The following is a 24,653-nucleotide window of genomic DNA, read 5'->3' as shown; positions in this document are numbered from 1 at the left end:
CTCCGGAAATAGATGGATAGGATGGCTGATGAATTAGAGTTGACTAAATACCGGAGACAGAAAAAAAAAAAGACAATCTAGCGGCTTGGGTCAAAATCTACAAAGTTATTCCTTAATGAAGAGTGAAAAGTGCATGTGTAATGTCTTTAGCAATGAAGATGCTTAAGGGATAAAGAATTTTCTCCTTAGCCAAAAACACAGCGTAGACCAACCCGTCTGTGAACTTAATCCGGCTGTCCTCCCCAGGTTTCCCGCGAAAACGAGGTCTAGCAGGGGGCCAGACCACCTAAACGGAGGGGGGCACCAAGCAAGGCTAGAGTCTGCTTTCCGTGGGACGCTGGAGGAGGCCGTTCGGTATCCCCTGTTGGCGCGCAGTGGCGCCTCCCGGAGGCGGAGCCATGCCAGAGCGCTGCTGTGATTGGTAGGGCACCGCCGAGGGCGTTGACGACGGACAGCTGGCGCGAAACCTTGCTCGGCTCTTGCGGTGTAGGAGAGCCATCCACCTGGTGCGTCCGGGTTCCTTGCGGGCGTCGGCAGCGAGCGGATTTCCCCGGTAGGAGCGTGCAGGCCGGGGTGGCGCGATGAGGACCCCAGCGAGGGTATCGTGCGGTGGGATGGGGGGAAGCTGGGGACGGACGCGGGTGGAACCTGACCTTTTCTCGCGCAGGTTCCACCAGCACCATGTCGTCCCCGGCGTCGACCCCGAGCCGTCGCGGCAGTCGGCGCGGGCGGGTCACACCTGCGCAGACGCGTAAGTTCCTTCCCGTGAGTCGAGCCCGCCTCATTACCCTCCGTCCCCTCTTCCGGCTTTTTCCCATCACCACAGAGAAATCTGGCCTGAGCCTGGTTTCTGGCTCTGAGAGAGCAGTCCCAGGTGGAATAAGATATGCGGACGGCGAGCGTTTGCTCATGCTCTGCCTATTCTAGTGTGCAAACATATATATATATATATATATATATATATGTTTGTGTGTGTGAGAGAGAGAGAGAGAGGCAGTATGTGCTAGGCCTTCGTTTCCTCCTTTTCCAGCCTTTTTCTAATCTTTCAGCGTGTCCGTGCCTATTTGTCTCCGTTTTGTTTGGTTTGTATTTGTTCCCAAGAGACTTGGTGGAATTCCCAGAAGACCAAACAGGAGAGTTGATGGCTATCTTTTCTGTTTTGTATGTCACAAGCTCGAAGTGAAGATGCCAGGTCGTCACCGTATCAGAGACGTAGGGGCGAAGATTCTACCTCTACAGGAGAGTTACAGCCCATGCCGACCTCACCTGGAGCTGACCTGCAGAGTCCTGCCGCGCAGGATACGTTATTTTCCAGCCCTGCTCAGATACATTCCTCAGGTATGATTTTGGCGGGATCTAAGTTCTACTGTGGTTGATATACGGATGATGCTTTAGCTGCTCACATTTGCTGGTTTGTTAACGGGTAGTTGATGTAACCCTACGTGAGCTAGTATGCTCACCACCAGTACAGAGATAGATACATGTTAAGACTTAGTGAACAAAGAAAAAAAAAATTGGTGGGCTTTTACTAGAAGCTTTAATAGCCCTCAGAATCTTAACTGCCACAGGTTTCAAGGAATATTTGCTCTTGTTCTTAGATGACTTAAGTCAACATGCTGTAGTTCAGGATTTGAAAGGCTATCAGAATTTTATTGTAGATTTTCAAATTTTGTTTTTATAGCAATTCCCCTTGACTTTGATGTTAGTTCACCACTGACATATGGCACTCCCAGCTCTCGGGTGGAGGGAACCCCAAGGAGTGGTGCTAGAGGCACACCTGTGAGGCAGAGGCCTGACCTGGGGTCTGCACGGAAGGGCCTGCAGGTGGATTTGCAGTCTGATGTGGTGAGTACACAGTAGGTCTTCTGATAGCAGCATTTGGGGAACATAAAATGCGTAATTCCCCATTAACTTGTTCTGTCATATTTTTCTGTATAGCCAGCAACAGAAGATATAGTGGCAAGTGAGCAGTCTCTAGGACAAAAACTTGTGATTTGGGGAACAGATGTAAATGTGTCGACATGCAAAGAAAATTTTCAGGTAAGCTGTATGTTAATACTTTAGAGTTCTGAAAATGCTGGGAGAAAAGATTTATAAACAGTATCTTAGTAGCCATAATACTTGGGTAGGTTTTTAGGTGGCTTAGAATTGTTGATTTTTTTTAAAAGAAAAAATACCATCTATGTCTGTCTCCAAATAGGAACATTCTCATAATTTTTTGCAGTTGAGTAGTTATTCCTAAATGCATCAGACTTACTCTTTTTCTCTCAACATCAAGAGATTCCTTCAACGTTTTATTGACCCTCTGGCTAAAGAAGAAGAAAATATTGGCATAGATATTACTGAACCTCTGTACATGCAACGACTTGGGGAGGTAATCAAATGGTCTTATAAAATCAAATTAATGCATTTTAAAACAATTAGCAGAACATAACTTGTTTGTTTTCTCTTCTAGATTAATGTCATCGGGGAGCCATTTTTAAATGTAAACTGTGAACACATAAAATCATTTGACAAAAATCTATACAGGCAGCTCATCTGCTACCCACAAGTAAGATTTTGATTTTGACCTTACGGAATGATAGTAAACATCCAGAACACCTAAAGGATTTTTGAATAGTAGAATTTCCTGGGTAGCAGAGAGAAAATGCCTCCAGAGCACAAAAACTTAAGAAAATCATACTCTTCTCCTTTAAGATGAGCATTTTCTCACACTTTAACGTTTCTAAAAATTGGGATGTGTAGTATTGTCAGTTACAGGTCATAGTCTAATTGGCAGGTTCTTTCTTAATAGTATTTAAAGTAATGGCGAATCTTAAAATCGATAGCTACTTGGGTTGGATGAAGTAAATTATCTTAAATGAAAAAAATTTTTTTAAAGATTTATTTGTTTTAGAGAGAGTACACACACATAGGAGGTGGCGGGGGGGTGGGTGGCAGAGGAAGAGGGGTAGATAGTCTTAAGCTCAGTGCAGAGCCCCAATTGAGGCTGGATCTCATGATCCGAGATATGACCTGATCTGAAATGTGGAGTCAGACACTCAACGGTGCCACCCAGGCATCCCTTAAGCAAGAATATTTTATATATAAACGTATTACACTTTGTGCCGTCCATAGCAGATTATGTTAACCTTGTTGTAATCCTTTTCTTTTTTAATTGTTTTTTGTTTGGTTGTTTTTTTGGGGGTGGGGGGAGCTGGGAGGGGCAGAGGAAGAGGGAGAAAGAGAATCTTTAGCAGGCTCCAGACCCAGTGCAGAACCTGACACAGAGCTCAATCTCACAACCCCAAGATTGTGCCCTGAGCCAAAATCAAGAGTCAGGGCACTTAACCAACTAAGCCACCCAGGTGCCCTATAACCTTTTTCTTTTAAGCTTTAGGTCAGATTTTATTACTGAAGTATCAGCTATATTTATTCTAGTTGTAGGCTTTGGAAGCAAGCAGACTTGGTTTTATATCTTGATCTTTCTATTTAATAGCTGTGTGACCTTGGTCAAGTTGCCTAACATAAAAGTATGAGATCAAAAGCTTTTCATTACTAATTAAAAGCCCAAGATATGTCAGTACATTGTGAAGGTTTCATATATATGATCACACTTAACCATTATGAAAATATGCAGAGGTGAGAGAGCTCAGTCTCAATGTATCTAAAGTCTTTAAACAACATGTTTGTGTTTATATACAGGTGATACTTAAGATTTATGCCAGATGTGTCTCTTTTTATACTTCATTAATACGAAATTCCTTATTTCTGATATTTAATTCTAAGGTGGGAATATAAACACAGCTTGGCTTCTTTACATTTATTTTTATAGGAAGTTATCCCAACCTTTGACATGGCTGTCAATGAAATCTTCTTTGACCATTACCCTGACTCAATCTTGGAACATCAGATTCAAGTAAGACCATTCAATGCATTAAAGACGAAGAATATGAGAAACCTGAATCCAGAAGGTAATGTTTTTTAATAGCAGGAAAATACATAAAAATAAAATCTTATCTCATCAAGGAATTTTAAAAGAATTGTGTATGTGATAGTGGTGGTAATAGATTATAAATTGACTAAATATATGGCAGATTCATTTACCCTGTATGCCTTTGAACCAACCCTGCCTTCTTTTAGCTTAACTGAAATTACATAAAAGATGTTGTAACTCTCAGGGTGCCTGGGTGGCTTAGTGGGTTAAATCCTCTGCCTTCGGCTCAGGTCGTGACCTCAGGGTCCTGGGATCAAGCCCTACATCAGGCTCTCTGCTCAGCAGGGAGCCTGCTTCCCTTCCTCGCTCTCTGCCTGCCTCTCAGCCTACTTGTGATCTCTGTCAAATAAATAAATAAAATCTTAAAAAAAAATGTTATAACTCTTGACAGTTCTTTATCTTAAGGTGAACTTGCCCAAATGTAATAATTTTTCAGTTACTAAGTAGGCACATTTTCAAAATCACTGCAGAAAACAAATACAAAATACGATCCCTGCTTTGGAGCTTAAAGGAATCTAGTTTGCGGGGTACCTGGATGGCTCCATGGGTTGAGCGTCCAACTCCTGATTGTGGGTCAAGTCATGATCTCAGGTCCACACTCAGTAGGGAGTCTACTTGAGGATTCTCTCCCCCCTCTCAAATGATTAAATAAATCTTGTAAAAAAAAAAAAAATCTAGCTTGAAAAGTAAGTTTAAAAAAACATAGGCCAGTTGAGCAGTGCAGAGGTTGTCTTAGCCCAGGGAGGGAAGGAGAGTGCTAGACCCAGGTGGGAAGAGTTCATGGTGAAAGAGAAATTTTAGTTACAATAAGGATTTGAAAAGCAGGCATGAAGGAATTCACTATGGACTGCACAAAGGTGATGTAGGCAGAAGCAAAACAGAGCTATATGCAGATAGTAAGTGCTGGCTGATGCCAGAAGTAAGAGAGGCAATGTTTGTGTTAGGACTGGAAAGTCTGGGTCCTGAAGAGCTTAGAATTCCAATTTAATACAGATTTTTATTCCAAAGTCAATAGGGAGCCATTGATACTTTTTCAGAAGAAAGTGAGAAAGATTTTACCACTCTTGAGGATCTCATGGTGAGTCTAGTGTGCCAGGTATAAAGTGTGTTAAAGTTCAGAGACTTTAATAGTAGCTCCTGCATGGAGCAGCAGGGTCCTAAGCTGGACAGTGGCCATAGGAGTGAAAATACAGGACAAACATGGTATTTGCCGTGTATGAAGATTAAGATATAAAAACTACTGAGAATTTATAAACAGTCCTATAGGTGAATGTGCAAAGGACACAAATGTCAGTATAAGAAAATACAACAGCTAACAAAGGAACAAGTGTTGGAGTTCACTATTGATTAAAGGAATACATATCTTCTTATGAAATTGGTTCCTGACCCTACTTCTGTGGTAGGGTATTAAGTGGAGACACTGAAGGAAGTAGGAGACTGAGAGTGCTGCAGTTCATTTTTCAGAGGCATAGCATTGGTACATGAAGGGTAAGACTGGAGATTATCCTAATTTCAGATGAAGAGGGATTGCCAAATACCCAACTAATCTCAAAAGTTTTTAACTTTTATGTTGATTTCTATGACTTACTACAGAGGTTACTTTTTATTTTTTTAAGATTTTATTTATTTATTTGACAGACAGAGATCACAAGTAGAGAGGCAGGCAGAGAGAGAGGAGAGGGAGCAGGCTCCCCACTCTGAGCAGAGAGCTCCCCTGGGATCATGATCTGAGCGGAAGGCAGAGGCTTTAACCCACTGAGCCACCCAGGCGCCCCCAGAGGATACTTTTTTTTTTTTTTTAAAGATTTTATTTATTTATTTGACAGACAGAGATCACAAGTAAGCAGAGAGGCAGGCAGAGAGATAGGAGAAAGCAGGCTCTCCACGGAGCAGAGAGCCCAATGTGGGGCTCGATCCCAGGACTCTGGGATCATGACCTGAGCTGAAGGCAGAGGCTTTAACCCACTGAGCCACCCAGGCGCCCCCCCCCCGAGGTTACTTTTTATTTTTATTTATTTATTTATTTATTTATTTAAAGATTTTATTTATTTATTTGACAGAGAGAGATCACAAGTAGACAGAGAGGCAGGCAGAGAGAGAGAGGGGGAAGCAGGCTCCCCGCTGAGCGGAGAGCCCGATGCGGGACTCGATCCCAGGACCCTGAGATCACGACCCGAGCCGAAGGCAGCGGCCCAACCCACTGAGCCACCCAGGTGCCCCCAGAGGTTACTTTTTAAAGTAGAATAAGGGTTGGTGGGGAGAGAGGGAAGGAAGATTTTTAAGTAAGTAGAAGGGAGGACAAGACCAAGTGGGAAAGAGCTTGTGAGGCAGCAATAAGTACTGAAAGGCTGTGGCAATCTGCAAGGCCAGTTGTGGCTAACTACAGGCCGTGTTTTGTTGACTATGAATAACAGTGTAACTTGTTTGGAACTAACAGTGGGAATGAATTGGGTAAAAATTTTCTTGTCAGGGATGCTCCAACCTATAGAGGAACCAGGAGCAAAAGTGAAAAATATTCTGTACAAAGTCTTTCTTATATAGATAATAATGATTGTCTAAGTTATATAGTGCTTATTTCTGCTAGGTACTGTTCTTGTAAGGCTTGATGTATGCAGGCTCTTAATTTCAACAAGTGTAAGGCAGATGCCATTACTGCCATGTGTAGAAGGGCACAGAGAGGCTAAGGTGTCCCCAGGATCACACAGGTACTCTGTCCAGACCATCTGGCTCTGGAGCCAATGCATTTCACATACACTGAGCATCAGGACTTCAGCATAATACAGTGTGTGAGGCAGAAGACCATGGGGCAAAGGAGGCAGAAGTGTAAAGCTTCTAATGCAAACCAGAAGGTGGAGGGGAACAGGAAGTAGATAAGCAGAAAGATGGTGGATGCCTATTGGACAGTGGGCCCTGGGGAAGAAGGGCAGAGGGCCATCAGAATTGAGAAGAAGGAAGACAACACAGGAAGGGCATCCCAGGCCAGACCTGAGGATACCCAATGAAACATTCATGCCCTGACCATAGCACCTCCCTGTGACCGCAGCCATCCCTAGGTACCTCTGCATCTCCCAGTAAGATTCTCCTGGGCTTGACGGCACACCCAGACCTGCCCTGGCAGGAATATAGCTCAGGGAAGAGACCACCTCTGTCTGGGCTGCAGGCAGTGGCTGATGGATAAGCTGACCTCTCCTCCCAACTCCTTACAGACATTGACCAGCTCATTGCCATCAGTGGCATGGTAATCAGGACATCGCAGCTGATTCCAGAGATGCAAGAGGCCTTCTTCCAGTGCCAAGTGTGTGCCCACACAGCCCAGGTAGAGATTGACCGTGGCCGCATCGCTGAGCCCTCTGTTTGTGAGCGCTGCCACACCACTCACAGCATGGCGCTGATCCACAACCGCTCTGTGTTCTCTGACAAACAGATGGTATGTGCCTTCTTGGGTGCCTTGGGAGGCCTTCCCATTGGCATATTGGTGCTTAGGGCTTCAGGTTTCGGATGGGACCCTTCCTTTTTTTTATTGCCAGTGAGCACCAGGTCATGATTATATACACCACGTTTTCATGGCCTAAAATACTTTATAATAAGAAAAACACATTCTGGGGTGCCTTGGTGGCTCAGTGGGTTAAAGCCTCTGCCTTCGACTCAGGTCATGATCTCAGGGTCCTGGGATCGAGCCCCGCATCAGGTTTTCTGCTCAGCAGGGAGCCTGCTTCCCCCTCTCTCTCTGCATGTCTCTCTGCCTATCTCTCTGCTTACTTGTGATCTCTGTCTGTTAAATAAGTAAATAATATCTTTTTTTTTTTTTTTTAAAGTTTAAAAGAAAAACACATTCTTTCACTATTTTTTTTCCTCACTATTCCACTTTTTGACTTAATAAATTTAATGTGAGGGGTATCTGGGTGGCACAGTTTGTTAAGCATCTGGTTTCAGCTAGGTTGAGGGATCAAGCCCCACATCCAGCTCTGTGTTCAGTGTGGAGTCTGCTTTAGACTTTTTTTCTCCCTCTACCTCTATCTCTCACCATCCCTCTTCCTTTCCCCACCACCCCTCCTCCTTTTCCCCCCACCCCAAAATAAATCGTTCCTTTTTTTTTAAGGTTTTATTCATTTGAGAGAGAGAGTACACATGAGCAGAGGGGAGGGGCAGAGGGAGAGAGAGAGGCAGGCTCCCTGCTAAGCAAGGAGCCCCACGTGGAACTCCATCCCAGGACCCTGGGCTCATGACCTGAGCCGAAGGCAGATGCTTAACCAACTGAGACACCCAGGCGCCCTAAAATCTTTTTAAAAAATTTAATTTGAGACGTTTCTATAGGAAATACTTACGCTTATTTAAAAAAATTTAGTATGTCAGATAAAAGTATATGAAACATCTAAGATCAGTAAAAATTGAGGTGCCTGGCTGGCTCAGTTGGTACAGCAGGCGACTCTTGATCTCAGAGTTGTAAGTTTGAGCCCCACGTTAGGTGTGAGAATACTTAAAAATAAAATATTTTGAAAATTATATCGGTAAACATTAGTTAAATTTTGTCTTTTTGCAGCTGTTCCATTGGTACAGAATAAGTTGAAAATTTTTCTGAAGTTTTTTTCAAATTTTATTGTAAAGGAAGTTTGGTTTTTGTGTCTTTAATGAAATTTTTTTTTAAGATTTTATTCTAGAGAGAGAGAGAGCGCGTGTGCCCATAGGGTGGAGAACAGGGGGAGGGAGAGGGGTAAAAGAATGAAGCAACTCCACACTGAGTGCAGAGCCCCGCACAGGGCTCAGTCTTACAACTGTGAGATCATGACGAAAGCCAAAACCAAGAGTCAGATGCTTAACTGACTGAGCCACCCAGTCACCCCTTTAATAATGAAAATGTTAAGGTGAAATTATCAAAACAACATAGGAATAAGTGGAAATAGTAAAAATTGTTTATTTGCTGTGATTGTAATGGTGTTAAAGTAGGCACAGGGACAAGGACTGTTAAGTTTTTTTAATTTTGCTGTAATGTTAAAACAACTTTTTAAAATTTAAATAGAATATGCTCAAAATACTACAGTTAATTTCCTTTATGGGGAGTCAATAAGAAAAATACTAGCAAGTGTGAAAAAGTGTTGAACATTTTTACTAACCAAAGAATTGAAAATTAAATATAGATACAAATTTTCATCTAATATTGCTACCAATTATTGGAGCAAATGTACCTCAACTCATGCCAGCATGGTGCTAAGACCTATGATACAAACATGGAAGCGTGCTCCCAAGTTGTTTATAGTATAATATTCTTTCTTAGAATGCTTCAGAGACTCCCAAACTGACTCGAAATAAAACTTAGTATCCTAGAGTAGTTTCCAAACTACATGACCCAATAACACCACAACACACCTTCGTACCCACAGACCTTACTGATGGTGTCTCAACCATTTCCTTATACAGGGCTCCTCAACCAAGCACAGGTTTGCCTCAGGACCATTGGCACTTGTTGTTCTTACCCTACAGAACACACGGCTTCCTCCCTAACATCCTTAGACCTTTGCCTAGAGGTTGCTTGATCTGAGAAAAGCCTTCCCTAACCTTGCTTTGTGAAAAGCATCTCCTCCACCCCCACTGCCCATGCTCCTTACTCTTTTTTTCTTCTATTACATGTGTCACTGCCAAATGTTATAAGCTCACTTGTATGTTTGTGCATTGTTTGTCCTCACTCCACTCTGAGGGAAAATTTCATTCACTGTGGAGTCCTCAGCACCTAGAACCAGGCCAAGTGCTCAGCCAATACTGCTGTGTGAGTAACCAGGCCAAGTGTTTATGAGATGCACACAGCGAATAGGAGAGATGCACCAAAGTGCTTTACCAGGAACCTGAAAAGTGTGTACTTCTCCACCCAGGAAATCTATGAGAAGTAATTGCTAAAAACATAATTAGAAATTTAGACAAACGTGTATGCAAAGAAATATCCACTACAACCTTGAAATGGTGAAAAACAGTCTCACAAATTACTAACTGCTGTCTCCCAAATACGGGAATTTGTATGTAAACAATAATCCTTACAAAATGTATGTTTATGTCACATTAAAGGTTTAAAAAAAAAGTTGGCTATCTGGAGATAAAAACAAAGAATGGTATTTTATTTTTTTAAGATTTTATTTATTTCAGAGAGAACATGAACACAAGTGAGGGGAGACAGAGGGAGAAGCAGACTCCCCACCGAGCAGGGATCCTGAGGCAGGGCTCTTCCCAGAGCCCTGGGATCATGACCTAAGCCGGAGGCAGATACTAAACCAACTGAACCATCCAGGTGCCCCAAGAATGGTGTTTTAAAAATAAATGTGGTAGGGCTTAGTCACTTGAGTGTGGGACTCTTGATTTTGGCTCAGGGTGTCAGGTGCTCCTTTGTGCTCAGTTGGGAGTCTGCTTTCTCTCCCTCTCCTTCAGACCTCCCCCATTCGGGTGTACACACATGCACACGTGCGCTCTCTTTAAAATAAATACGTGAAATCTTTTTATAAAATAGAAATGTGGTAACATCAAAAATAGTTATCGGGACGCCTGGGTGGCTCAGTTGGTTAAGCGGCTGCCTTCAGCTCGGGTCATGACCCCAGTGTCCCGGGATCGAGTCCCGCATCGGGCTCCTTGCTCTGTGGGGAGTCTGCTTCTCCCTCTGCCTATGCCTCTGCCTGCTGCTCTGTCTGCCTATGCTCGCGCTCGCTCGCTCTCTCTCTCTAACAAATAAATAAATAAAATCTTTAAAAAAAAAAAAAAGTTATTTGTAAGTGGTACAAAGATGGGCAGTTTTGTCTAAATTGTGCTTGTCATTTCCTGAGTTTTCTGTTTCCTTTGTTCTTTCAGATCAAACTCCAGGAGTCTCCTGAAGATATGCCTGCAGGGCAGACGCCTCACACTGTCATCCTTTTTGCTCACAATGATCTTGTTGACAAGGTTCAGCCTGGAGACAGAGTGAATGTTACAGGTTAGAATGTAGACTATATTAATGAGATAAGTATGCTTTGGGGTTTTTTTGTTTGTTTGTTTGGCATTTTTTTATACTTTTTAGTCAGTCCTTTGGCTTGGTCATGAATTCATTGGCATGAAGCCTGGTCCTGCCTATAATGCTTTATTCACTTTTAACCTAGCAGGGTGGAACCTTTCAATGTGTTGTCTTTGCAGTTGCTTGATCTTCGCTATCTCAGTGTTCCAGAGCTATAAGTATATTTTGACCTGATAGCACTGGTATCTCGAGAAAACAGCTCAGACAAGGCTAGTATTGGTAAGATTGGAGTTATACCAGCAGCTTCAGGAAGCAGCACTCACCAACCTGGAATTTTAAATAATTTGCCACTTCCCAAATGTACAGCTAAGGGTTAACATTTACTTATTATAGAGAGGAAATGGGTTAGAGCACCTTGCAGAGTTACATTGTGGGTTTTGTTTTTTTTTTTAAGATTTTATTTATTTGTTTGACAGAGATACAGCCAGAGAGGGAACACAGGCAGAGGGAGTGGGAGAGGGAGAAGCAGGCTTCCCACTGAGCAAGGAGCCCGATGTGGAGCTTGATCCCAGGATGCTGGGATCGTGACCTGAGCCGAAGGCAGACACTTAACTGACTGAGCCACCCAGGGCCTCACGTTGTGGTGTTTTTACAGGAAGTAGAAATTGAGAGACTTGCAGATCACTGTAGCTGAGGTTATGTGGTAATCTGTGACACAAGGTTCCTCCTTCTCTCCTGGCCAAGAAAGTGCTTATTCTACTCTACCATGTGAATATGCCAGTCTTTCTCTTGATGCTTCAGAGTAGGATGAGCGCCTGGATTCTCAAAGGGGCTGTGAACAGCAGGCACAGTTCATTGAGGTCAAGGTGGGGACTGAGTCCAGGGAGTGGCTGTGGCTCTTAATGTAACCCATTGGTTGTGTTCAGTGAGTTAAGACTTCTCATCCTGTGTCTCCCCAGTATGAAGCCCAACAGTTGCCTATAACAACCTTAAGTTATAAAAGCACTTGTAGTTCGTTAACAACATGAAAGAATGTGTCATTAGTGAAAGTTGTGCAATACTTGTTCTGCTACCTTATACTGGTCTGAAACCTTTGATAAAGTATTTAATCTATTTTAATGTCCTCAACTGCCAAGTAGAATTAATGTGATGATACAGATGAACGTGTTTGGGAGGGGAGCTGTGGAAAGCACCGTATAGATATAAAATAAGTATTGAAGTTGTTCTGTGATGAAGAATCATTGCAAACACCAGTAAAAATAAGTAGACACTTTAAAAAGCTATCTGTCCCTAATTCAACTTACCATGAAGGAGGTTGTGTACTCTCAGAATGTTACATATGAACTGGTTTTTATGTTTTAAAAAAGAATTACATTGACCTGTTAAATAAAAGGATTGGTGATCTATGGTGAGTTGCTAAGAAGCCTGTGATGGAGCAGATAGTTGCTCCTCAGAAAGCAGCAAGAAATTGGATTGTCCCAGAGTCCAAGCCTTCTGGATTGAAAGTCAAAAAAAGATAAACAGGGGCACCTGGGTGGCTCAGTGGGTTAAGGCCTCTGCCTTCGGCCCAGGTCATGATCCGGGGGTCCTGGGATCGAGCCCCACATCGGGCTCTCTGCTCGGCGGGGAGCCTGCTCCCCCCTCTCTCTCTGCTTGCCTCTCTGCCTACTTGTGATCTCTCTCTCCCTCTGTGAAATAGATAAAAAAAATCTTTAAAAAAAAAAAAAAGATAAACATCACAGATGTCAGTTTGGGAAACTCTTCTTTTCGAAAAACAAGTGAGTTGGTGTGGTTGAAGGACTGATTATTCATTTATTTCTTCTAATGTTCTTAAATTATATTCTTTAGGGAGCATGCTAGGGCATGCCCATTCACCTAGAAACACTTCTTGTTATTAATAACATGTAGTAATTTTTCTTCTACTGTATCTTTACCTCTGACTCTATAGACAGTCTAGTCTGTGAAATAATTTTTGAGTAATCTTTTTAAAGATTTTATTTACTTATTTGAGTAATTTTTAAAAGAGCTTTTAGTATTTCCTTTCCAAATTTTTGGTACAGGATTTTAGTACTTTGTTCTAGTCAAATAATTACTAAGCAGGTTCTGTACATTCAGCTTAAGAGAAATGAAAAAACTATTTCAAAATACTATTTATTGAACACAGCCGTAAGCCAGCATTATACTGAAAGCAAAGTAATTTCATTTAAATCTCAGAATGATTATATGCAGTATGGTTATACTCAGATAGGTGCCCAAGATCATAGAGCTAATGGATGGTCACAGATGAACACGTTTTTAGGTCTTCTTTTTAAAAAAACCTGTGTTCTTCCCAACTTGCCTTGCCATCTTCACCAGGGAGCTTTGCAGTATAGGTGAGTCCTTGACTCTGGAGGGCCATAAAGGCAGTATGCTCAAAGCTCACCTCCACTGCCAGCCCTCAGATCTCTTAGGGGCTGCCTGCTGTCTGCTAGTTTATGAGCCATTTAGGGGAAGGTAAAAGCTTATCTCTTGGTTGTGCCCTCAGGTATCTATCGAGCTGTTCCTATCCGAGTCAATTCAAGAGTGAGTAATGTGAAGTCTGTATACAAAACCCACATTGATGTCATTCACTATCGGAAAACTGATGCAAAACGCCTGCATGGCTTTGATGAAGAAGCAGAGCAGAAACTTTTTTCAGAGAAGCGGGTGGAATTGCTCAAGGAACTTTCTAGAAAGCCAGACATTTATGAGAGACTTGCTTCAGCCTTGGCTCCAAGTATTTATGAACACGAAGATATAAAGAAGGTAACAATGGACTTTTAACTTTGATCAGGATTTATAGTTCTTTGAGATCAAAAGGCATAAATATGTGCCCCTTCTATCACTACCACCCCCACCCCCACCCCTAAAGAATAAGAACAAGAGCAAGGTGCTTACCATCTGACTTGGTTATTGGTTGACAAGAATTGGTCATTGTCCATTTCCTCATATTTACATTGAAATTAATGTTTCTAAACAATAACAAAAGCTAGATGGGATCAGAATAGAGATTTATATAGCCACCATTCTGGCACAGTGGTGTGTGAGTCTATATAAATTGGTTAGTGATCATTTAAAGCACTCTCCTCTTTTTTTTTTTTTTTTTTTAAGATTTTATTTATTTATTTGTCAGAGAGAGAGAGAGAGAGAGAGAGCGAGCACAGGCAGACAGAGTGGCAGAGGGAGAAGCAGTCTCCCTGCGGAGCAAGGAGCCCGATGTGGGACTCGATCCCAGGACGCTGGGATCATGACCTGAGCCGAAGGCAGCCGCTCAACCAACTGAGCCACCCAGGCGTCCCAAGCACTCTCCTCTTTATACATTGCCTTAATTTAATTATAATTGTTTATTCACAGGATAAGAAAATACCTCTAACATTTAAACTAGATCTCAATTACTCTGTAGTAAGTGAATGTTTAAACATGTTTGTTTAGGGAATCTTGCTTCAGCTTTTTGGTGGAACAAGAAAGGATTTTAGTCACACAGGAAGAGGCAAATTTCGTGCTGAGATCAACATCCTGTTGTGTGGTGATCCTGGGACCAGCAAGTCCCAGCTGCTGCAGTATGTGTACAATCTAGTCCCCAGGGGCCAGTACACATCTGGGAAAGGCTCCAGTGCAGTAGGCCTCACTGCATACGTGATGAAAGACCCCGAGACGAGGCAGCTTGTCTTGCAGACTGGTGCCCTTGTCCTGAGTGATAATGGTATCTGCTGTATTGATGAATTTGACAAGATGAATGAAAGTACAAGATCAGTACTACATGAAGTCATGGAACAGCAGACTCTTTCAATTGCAAAGGTGAGAGGCCCATTCTCCATGTGTCAACATGGGTACACTTAGAAATCTAGTACACATATTCACCTTGGTTCTAACTTTGGGGAACTCATGACTACTATTCCTATTAGGTTTCAGCTAAATATCTTTGAGTATTTCCTCTTTCATCTTTTTTGCTATAGTAATCCACTAATATGTGGTATTCCTAGAACTTGAGTTTGTCCTAAATGTCATGCAGGGGTTTAGTTTCTGAGAAGAATGTAGTTAGAGCATACATTTGTCTAGAATATGATTGTTGGCGTGAATCTGAGGATGGCATTGTCCCAGATAAATCTGTTGGTATCATCCTTCCAAGGTGATGTGTGTGGCTCTTGGTGACAGTGGATATATGGCAAAGTGCACTGCAGGTAAAGATAGCTCACGTGGTTCCTGCCAGCATCAAGGTGAAGTTTCTAACTGCACTTTTTTCTCTGGTAGGCTGGGATTATTTGTCAGCTCAATGCTCGCACCTCTATCCTGGCAGCAGCAAATCCTATTGAGTCTCAATGGAATCCTAAAAAAACTACCATTGAAAATATCCAGCTACCTCACACTTTATTATCAAGGTATGAGAACATAAAGAAGATGCTTACTTTGCTCATTTGTAGAATTTTCAGGGTGAGATAAAAGGAAATAATAAAATTCAACCACTGCTAGCATCATAAGCTTTTCACTCTAATGCAAAATTTTCTAATAGGGGTGGTCGGGTTTTCATGGCAAGGACTGTGTTTCTCTACTCAGCCATCGGGTAGCACCTTAACATTTATTCATTCTTTGAAGCTGTTAGGACATTTCACCTTGACATCCTTTTCAGAAGCCCATCACTTGCTGCTCATCTCTGTCTTAAAGTCGCTAAAGAGTATCATCGAAGTACAGAGAAAAGCTTCACATGACAGATAAGATTCTGAAAAATTAAATTTGTTAAAGAATTATAATCCAGTTTTTCTCAATGCCACTGCTACAAATACTGATTTCATTAATGGGTTGTAATAGCATTTCTTTTCTTTTTTTTTTTTTTTTAAGATTTTTCTTTATTTATTTGACAGACAGAGATCACAAGCAGGCAGAGAGACAGGCAGAGAGAGGAAGGGAAGCAGGCTCCCTGCTGAGCAGAGAGCCCCATGTGGGGCTCGATCTCAGAACCCCGGGATCATGACCTGAGCCGAAAGCAGAGGCTTTAACCCACTGAGCCACCCAGGCGCCCCTGTAATAGCATTTCATAAATAGTATTTTAAGTTATTATAGTAGTATTTAATTTATTAATTTATTTAATAAGTGGATTTTAAATTTTATGTATTTTTTTTAAAGATTTTATTTATTTATTTGACAGGCAGAGACCACAAGTAGGCAGAGAGGCAGGCAGAGAGAGAGAGGAAAGGGAAGCAGGCTCCCTGCTGAGCAGAGAGCCCAATGTGGGGCTCGATCCCAGGACCCTGGGATCATGACCTGAGCCTAAGGCAGAGGCTTTAACCCACTGAGCCACCCAGGCGCCCCGGATTTTAGATTTTAATTATTCAACTTTTTTCCAGAGTTCTGTTCTGGTTTTTTTTTGTTTGTTTGTTTGTTTGTTTGTTTTTCAAAAACAGTTGAATGCTTTTTCCTTTAAATCTTACAATCTTCAAAATTATCATTTTTTTTTAAGATTTATTTATTTGACAGAGAGAGACACAGCAAGAGAGGGAACACAAGCAAGGGGAGCAGGAGAGGGAGAAGCAGGCTTCCCGCAGAGCAGGGAGACTGATGCATGGCTCGATCCCAGGACCCTAGGATCATGACCTAAGCCAAAGGCAGATGGCTAATGACTGAGCCAGCCAGGCACCCCTGGACAGCAGACTCTTAATTCTCCCTTAGCAGCTCTGACTACACATACATTCACTGTACATGCCTAGGTGGCTCAGAAGCAAATTTTTTTTTTTAAGATTTATTTATTTTGAGAGAGAGTGTATGGGGGAGGGGGCCAGGGGGATAGCAGAGAGAGAGAGGGAGAATCTCCATCTGGCTTCCCACTGAGCACGGACCTGATGCAGTGCTCAATCTCAGGACCCATGAGATCATGACCTGAGCCAAAACCAAGAGTCAGAGGCTTAACCAACTGAGCCACCCAGGAGTCACAGGAGCAATTTTTAAGTTACATATATGGGTATATTGGTGTCCTAAGCAGGAAAACAATGTTTTTACAATATTTTTTCAGGTTTGATTTGATATTCCTCATGCTGGATCCTCAGGACGAAGCCTATGATAGGCGTCTGGCCCACCACCTTGTCGCTTTGTACTACCAGAGTGAGGAGCAAGTGGAGGAGGAGTTCATGGACATGGCAGTGCTAAAGGACTACATTGCTTACGCCCACAGCATGGTCATGCCTCGTCTGAGCCAAGAAGCCAGCCAGGCTCTCATTGAGGTAACACAGGTCCATGTTTAAACCCTGAGAAATGTTTTTATTGAGCCTGTAGCCAATAGCATTAATGTTACTAGCTGACTATCTCCGTTAAAAAGTAGTTTTGTTAATAACGTATTATTTTTTATAACTACTTTTTTCTCCTGTGTTGCAAAATTGACTTTTCTAAAGGTAGAAAAGGGAAAAGATTTCTTTTATATATGTCACACAAGCTTTTTATAATTAAATGTTTGTAAACAATAAATTTAAGCTCGGAATACATGAGTTGAAGTAGAAGTTATGCTACTTAGTAACTTTGTAACTCTGAAGAAGTCATGTAATTTCTCTGAGCTTCCATTTGATTGTTTCTAAAAAGTAAAAGGAATTTTGAATACCTGATGTTCACCTTTCCATAGCCTTTCCCTTGGACAGCAGTGCATAATGACACATTCAGTTATTCAAACATTATATTAAGAAGGTTCCTGGTGCTTAGTGGGCTTTACTTCCTAACTAAGCCCCTGAAAATACTCAAAGAAAGTTATAGGTGATGTGTAATTTTCCATTTGCATCATATACTTGAGGGTTGCTCAACAAAAAAATGATGTTCACGGAGGACATTGGGAGTTGGAGAGGAGAAGGGAGTTGGGGGATGTCAGAGGGGGAGCCAGACCATGAGAGACTGTGGACTCTGAGAAACAAACTGAAGATTTTGGAGGGGAGGGGGGAGGGGGTTGGGTGAGCCTGGTGGTGGGTATTAAAGAAGGCATGTATTGCATGGAGCATTGGGTGTGGTGCATAAACAGTGAATCTTGGAACAAAATAAAACTAAATTAAAAGTGATGTTATATATATGTGAGTTTAGTACAACTCAGCTTTATAACATTATGCCAGTAATCTTTGCATGCCTCAGTCATTAAATAAACCCTCAGCATAGGCGTAAACCAGAGTTGGTGCCTGAGCACCTTTTTCAGACAGGCACCCTGATTGGTCCTCTGCTGTAATTGTGACCTGCACTTTACCCCAACACACCATGTCCCCTGAATGCCAGCCTCATACACCTCACAGGCCACCCCAATTCTTCACTCTTCATAGCCACATCAGATACCACCTTCTTGATGAGCTTTAAGGCCCAAGGCTAGATCTGACTTCTGATTCCCCTCAGTACTGCACCTGGCTTCTGTTAGTTTATTTAACAGAATCCTAACTGTTCAAAGTTCAGCCACAAAACTAAAGTATTGTTACAAGGAGTTTTGGTTTTAGTTTTTTTTTTTTCTTTCCTGCCTACACTAGGCTTATGTGGACATGAGGAAGATTGGTAGCAGCCGAGGAATGGTTTCTGCATACCCTCGACAGCTGGAATCATTAATTCGATTAGCAGAAGCCCACGCTAAAGTACGATTCTCAAGCAAAGTTGAAGGAGTTGATGTTGAAGAAGCAAAACGCCTCCATCGGGAAGCTCTAAAGCAGTCTGCCACTGACCCCCGGACTGGCATTGTGGACATATCTATTCTAACTACAGGTCTGTTTGCATTGAACATAAGAGCACATGAGAATTTATACACACACACACGCACACACACACACTTAACATGTAAGTAATTTGTATTTCATAGTTGAGCTAACAATTAAGTTATTTGAAATGACAGACTTTTTAACCTTTTTCAGATCAGGGCCTCTTTGAGAATCCTGTTAAAAGCTGAGAAAAATATGCCTAGACACATGCATGCACACATACAGTGTTGTATCTAATTTCACAGAGCTTTTCTGCTGTCTAGGTACCTCTGTTAGTCTACTTTAAAGAATTCATTTCTTAATGAGCACTGACTGCTTGCTATACAGATTACATGGACTGTGTTTCAGTGGAAACTAGCAGTTACTGGCTTATAGAAAATTGGAAACGGAGAATTCAGAACTCAGAATTTTGAATATATTTTCGCATTCAGCCACTGTCCCCTAATCTTTTTTGTGGCAACACTACTATAGAAATATTAATGGAAATTTGAAATACTTCACTTCCTTGTAGCAGAAATATTTTCATTAATTTCTTTCTTTTTTTCTTTCTTTTTTTTTTCATTTAAATCAGGAATGAGTGCCACCTCTCGTAAACGGAAAGAAGAGTTAGCTGAAGCATTGAAAAAACTTATTTTATCTAAGGGCAAAACACCAGCTCTAAAATATCAGCAACTTTTTGAAGATATCCGGGGACAATCTGACATAGTAAGTGTTTCTAAGTGTTTTTTGCTTATTAGAGATTTTCTTTTTTACCTTAGTACTTCTATTAAGGTTTTTTAAAATCTTTTTCTTTCATTTAAGTATTAAATATAGGTCTGGATTAAAAAAAGGTAAAATCACCCACAAATTCATCATCAAGAAATAACCACAAAATTTTGTTCTATTAATAGTTTTTGTGTATATGTACACATGTGGTCTTTTTGAAAAATGAACATAGTTACACTGTTTTATAACTTGCTTTTTCTTTGTTTTTTAATTAAAAATATGCTATCAACATCATCTGTGTTGGTGAATAGGCTGAATAACATTATTTGTATTATTTATAATTGGGTAAGATCCTTTTGAGTGCCTATCCCATCATTTACTTAAGCGATTGCTGAACATTTAGGATGTTTGCAGTTTTTTCCTATGATAAATAGTGTTAACCCTGCATATTAGCCATGCATCGTAATGTAATGATGAAGTGATCAGGTTCCCTTTTGTAAATAAAGTTGGGTTACCCAGTGAAAAGAACTCGAGGGTCCAGGTCAGCCATTTGCCTGCTTTCACTTGCATATTTTCTACAGCTGGATTAGCACTACACAGGGGCAGAGTTGAATATTTCTACAGACCATATGGGTAGATAGCAAGCCTGTCTATTTATCTTCAAGCCCTCTGCATGAAATGGTTACCCCTCCTGGTTAGAACCTAAGGAGTGTATACAGCTACCAAAAAGGAAAGAGACTGGTGGTTCTTTACATTGAAATCAGTGTATCTAACAGGTAAGGGAGTACTTAATGTGTAAAATAATTGTTTTCATCTCTTCCCCAAAGGCTATTACCAAAGATATGTTTGAAGAAGCCCTGCGTGCCTTGGCTGATGATGACTTCTTAACAGTAACTGGCAAAACTGTCCGCTTGCTCTGAAGCTCTTGTCTGAAGCTCTTGTGTGCCTGTGTGTGCAGCATAGGGACCAATGAGCTGCCACTGTTGCTGTCCATGGAAATAGATTCTTAAAGTCATTATTTGGCTCCATAAAAATCTTCTAACCTGGGTTCAGTGAAGTGGGCGTTTTCGCTTGTTTAATATCTTTGGTGAAAATACTGTGCCAATTTACAGTTGAGGTTATTTTTTTTAAGTGCCATTATTTTAGCACCAGGGCTTTTAATGTGTATTTCCATATATATGTATGTATGTATATGTTAGGATGTCAGTCTTTTTTGGAGATGGCAGTCTGAGTCACGGGTCATGGTTTTGTGCTGGCCTTTCTAAAGGCAATCATCCATATGCTTGGAGTTTTGTAATATGAGATAAAACTTAGCCAGGGCATATCATTCAGTATGAGGTAATGAAGGACCAGAGCTTTCTCCCTCTTAAAACTCTCATGTGTAATTCCTTCTAGAGGCTTGTTCTCATGGCTCCCATAAGATTAAAAAAATGGGTGGTTGGAAATGATTAAGTTTTAGGTTAACTTCTACTTTATCCTAATATGTAAACTTTTTCCTAAATAAATGTTTGATTAAGTAATACTTGGTTATCTGGTTTTATTTTTCATTAAGAAAAAACTTTAATAAACGCTATATTCATGGAAATTCATGATGGTAATAAGTACTTTAGAATGCACAAAAGAAATTCACTACAATATAAGTTCCAATGTACTTTTATCCTAGCAGGCATTATCCTTTTTTGTTTTGTTTTGTTCTGTTTAAGATGTTATTTATTTATCAGGGAAAGCAAAGCAGGGGGAGTGGCAGGCAGGGGGAGTGGCAGGCAGAGGGAGAAGTAAGCTTCCTGCTGAGCAAGGAGCCCAACGCAGGACTGATGCAGTCCCAGGACCATGTGATCATGACCTGAGCCAAAGGTGGACATTTAACCAACTGAGCCACCCAGGTGCACCATAGCAGGCCTTATTCTTATAAAACCACCATAGGCTGGAATTTTATACAGAAATAGGACTATAATTAATAATACCTGAAACATTGAAGGTAATTGTATAAGTTAGCCTCTTTTTTAATAATTTAGGATCAACATTCAATAATCCAGTATCCATAGGAAATGATAGGACTAACTGAATGGTTAAATAGCATTAAAATGTTAACATTGGAATTACATTTAGAGGCTTTTTTTTTTTTAAGATCTTATTTTAGAGCATATGTGATCAAGGGGGAAGGATAGAGGGAGAGGCAGAGAATCTTAAGCAGACTCCACACTGAACACAGAACCTATCACAGGTCTCAATCCCATGAACCCAAGATCATGATCTGAGCTGAAACCAAGAGTTGGACACAACTAACTGAGCCATCCAGGTGCCCTTAGAGCCAAATTTTCATCAGACCTTTTTTTTTTTTGTCAGTCATCATTCTTAACTATGCTGTTCTTGGCAGATTTGCAAAATGCCTTGTATTTTGAAGGAGGCAGTAGTTGGTTGGGATTTCACCAAGGGATCCAGGCCAACTGCTTACCAAGTGACTTTACTAGTGAACTTTCCTCAGTGAACTCACTGTGTTGGACATCGTTTTATATGTAATTGTCAGCCACTCTGTAGGTTCAGTCTTTCCATTTTATAGCTGAAGGAAGCAAGAAGTCTCATCTTTTGCCTGAAGACCCAAAGTAAGAGATGAAACTGGAATTAAAAGAAGTCTTCCGGGGGCACCTGGGTGGCTCAGTGGGTTAAAGTCTCTGCCTTTGGCTCAGGTCATGATCTCAGGGTCCTGGGATTGAGCCGCACATCAGGGTCTCTGCTCAGCAGGGAGCCTGCTTCCCCCTCTCTCTCTGCCTGCCTCTGCCTACCTGTGATCTCTGTCTGTCAAATAAATAAAATCTTAAAAAAAAAGAAAAATTTAAAAATAAAAAGTCTTCTGACTAAAAATTTATGTAACTATGCCATGTTCTGGCTATAACTTGGGTTTTTAACTGTTCATTGCTTTTGGAGACATTGCTTACGTTTCCAAAACCACATAGAGATGTTTCCTTGGTGCCTATTACATGATAACATTCTTCATAAATGTTCTACTGAGGAGAGAAGTTTGAATCTGTTGAGCTGTGTTCTTGTGACCACATGTTATTCAGACTAGAAGTAAGTTTTACTCACATCTCTTGAGTTACTCAGAAATAACTGGTTCTTAGGCTGTACTTGAACTTGCCACTGACAAGCTGTAAATAGCATACATTTTATTATAAAGATTAAATGTGTAGGGTTTTGTGAGGCAAAGTTAACTGAAAGTAATTAGAAACCTTCCTACACTGAGAATGAGCTCTCTTGATTTTTTCCCTAAATCACTTACTGAATAAGGTCACAGAAAAATTAGTTCCTTGTACAAATATAAACTAATTAAGAAACACCATTGCTGCCACTAGGTACTAGGTAGCTGGAAATCAAGGTGTCATAAAGTTCCAGTGCTGATTATACACTTCTGTAGAGTTGTTAAAATTTATATAGAAAATAAAGATAGGTTCTTTCTCTTAATCTGTAGTAATGGCCAGGCTATTGGAAGCCATATTTGAACTTGAATACGTACTGATAGTACCTCAAATTGCTTGGGAAATAATGTAGACTCAAATAGTTGTTGATCTAAGATTTTTCTCCCTAAAGTTCATACATTAATAATTTTTTTCTAAACCTTTTAATTCAATACCAACATGGAATTTTTGTACAATGCAAATGAAGTGTATGTATAGGGGATTTTAGTTGAACAAAAATAATGAGGTTATCCTGTTGCTGGGTGGTTCCATCAAAGTGAATTTAACTTTACTTTGGTGAAATTTTGTTCACATCTATGACTTACCCAGTGGTCTGTAGGTCTCTGAAAACAGGGATGATGATAACCTCAGTGCAGTGCCTGGCAATAGATGTGTGTTAACATTTTGTAAAGAGAATTGCCTCCTATGAATGGAGAGTAAGGATATAAAAATTATCAGAGAACATTCTTGTAATCAGTGAAATTTCAGGATGTGGAATGGAAGAATAAGAGGACGTGTTAAATTAGAGCTCTGCCTCCTGAATTCTGACAGATGCTCCCTGAGAGTTGTGCCTCTTGATTCACCTGCAGCATCTCATACCCCTCAGGAGGATGGGATAAGAAAGGTCGAGAGCTACTACCTTGGTCTGAAGATCATCCCCCTATTTGTATCAGGTGGTTTAAGAGGGTACAAGTGCAGACTGCCAGGCTCATATCCTGGCTCATGGCTTCATGCAGTGCTTAGGACACAGGTACAGTAAATGCTCAATACTGTTAGTATGAACAGAGTAAGGACAATGTGGGTTTTTTTCTTATTAGGACAATACAGTTTGAGCTTAATTCCTATGAATATGTTTTTCCAAAAACAATACAGTATAATGCATTCTTGAATTTTTTTCTCTGATTTTGACCCCGAGAGATAAAGAAACTTGCTAGTTAGAATGGCTTTATTTGATTTACACAAATATACACATGCTATTCTCCTTCCAATATCCATCATAAATATAATCAATTCCATTCAAAGAAGTCAAAATTTAGCAAAGATAAATAAACAAGAATTTAATGACTTAGCAAACAGGTCAGGGCATATTTAAGAGAGGGCTGTTAGTTATTAAAGCTAAGGTAATTTAAAATACCTCTACAATTTTTTAAACTTTGTTTTTAAGTTTTGTTTGTTTGTTTGTTTGTTTGTTTGTTTTTAAGAGAGAGTGTGACTATGGTGGGGCAGAGGGAAAGGGAGAGAGGACATCCTAAGCAGACTCCACGCTGAGCAGGGAGCCCATGCTGAGCAGGGAGTCCAATGTGGGCTCAATCCCACAAACCTGAGATCATGACCTGACCTAAAATCAAAAGTTGGAGGGGCACCTGGGTGACTCAGTCATTAAGCATCTGCCTTCAGCTCAGGTCATGATCCCGGGATCCTGGGATCGAGTCCCACATTGGCCTCCCTGCTCAGTGGGGAGCCTGCTTCCCCCACTCCTACTCCCCCTGCTTGTGTTCCTTCTCTCTCTCTCTCTCTGTCAAATAAATAAATAAAATCTTGTAAAAAAAAAAAAAAGTTGGAACCTTAACTAAGCCACACATGTGCTCCAATTTTAAAACTTCTTGAAATAAATTTCAGATTTACACAAAAGTTATAAGAATAGTGAAAATAATTCCCATATACCCTTTACTCAAATTACTTTCGTGTTAACACTTTCTTAAATCTGCTTTTGTCATTCTCTATAAATGTTTTTTTAATCATTTGAGAGAAATGGGATGCCCTTTACTTCTAAAAACTTGCTAAAAACCATGTATATCCTAAAGACAAAGATGTTGCCTTGTCTAACAACAGAACAA

At 40.9% G+C, this 24,653-nt stretch overlaps 1 protein-coding gene across 1 annotated transcript; it reads left to right on the top strand.

The window, feature by feature from the left end:
- Positions 1-476: 476 nt before the first annotated feature.
- Positions 477-20,881, top strand: MCM4 (minichromosome maintenance complex component 4). The gene is made up of 17 exons (XM_080802537.1): positions 477-553; positions 668-751; positions 1,174-1,338; positions 1,682-1,845; positions 1,939-2,040; positions 2,279-2,374; positions 2,456-2,551; positions 3,815-3,953; positions 7,183-7,403; positions 10,802-10,922; positions 13,465-13,724; positions 14,391-14,756; positions 15,210-15,337; positions 16,963-17,170; positions 18,437-18,665; positions 19,230-19,363; positions 20,191-20,881. The coding sequence occupies exons 2-17, from the start codon at positions 682-684 to the stop codon at positions 20,281-20,283; spliced, it is 2,592 nt and encodes an 863-aa protein (XP_080658663.1). The 5' UTR covers positions 477-553; positions 668-681; the 3' UTR covers positions 20,284-20,881.
- Positions 20,882-24,653: the final 3,772 nt, after the last annotated feature.

Source organism: Martes martes (assembly GCF_963455335.1).
Source record: "Martes martes genome assembly, chromosome: 4".
NCBI classification, from domain to species: domain Eukaryota; kingdom Metazoa; phylum Chordata; class Mammalia; order Carnivora; family Mustelidae; genus Martes; species Martes martes.
The sequence above is the reverse complement of the archived record's forward strand: the minus strand, read 5'-3'. Positions and strand labels throughout refer to the sequence as shown.

What these genes read in the sequence shown, in the direction of transcription:
- MCM4 (XM_080802537.1), top strand. Translation starts at nt 682, where the DNA reads ATGTCGTCCCCGGCGTCGACCCCGAGCCGTCGCGGCAGTCGGCGCGGG. An exon ending in GGTCACACCTGCGCAGACGC is followed by an intron (nt 752 to 1,173) that starts GTAAGTTCCTTC and finishes GTATGTCACAAG; the next exon opens with CTCGAAGTGAAGATGCCAGG. An exon ending in CCAGCCAGGCTCTCATTGAG is followed by an intron (nt 17,171 to 18,436) that starts GTAACACAGGTC and finishes TGCCTACACTAG; the next exon opens with GCTTATGTGGACATGAGGAA.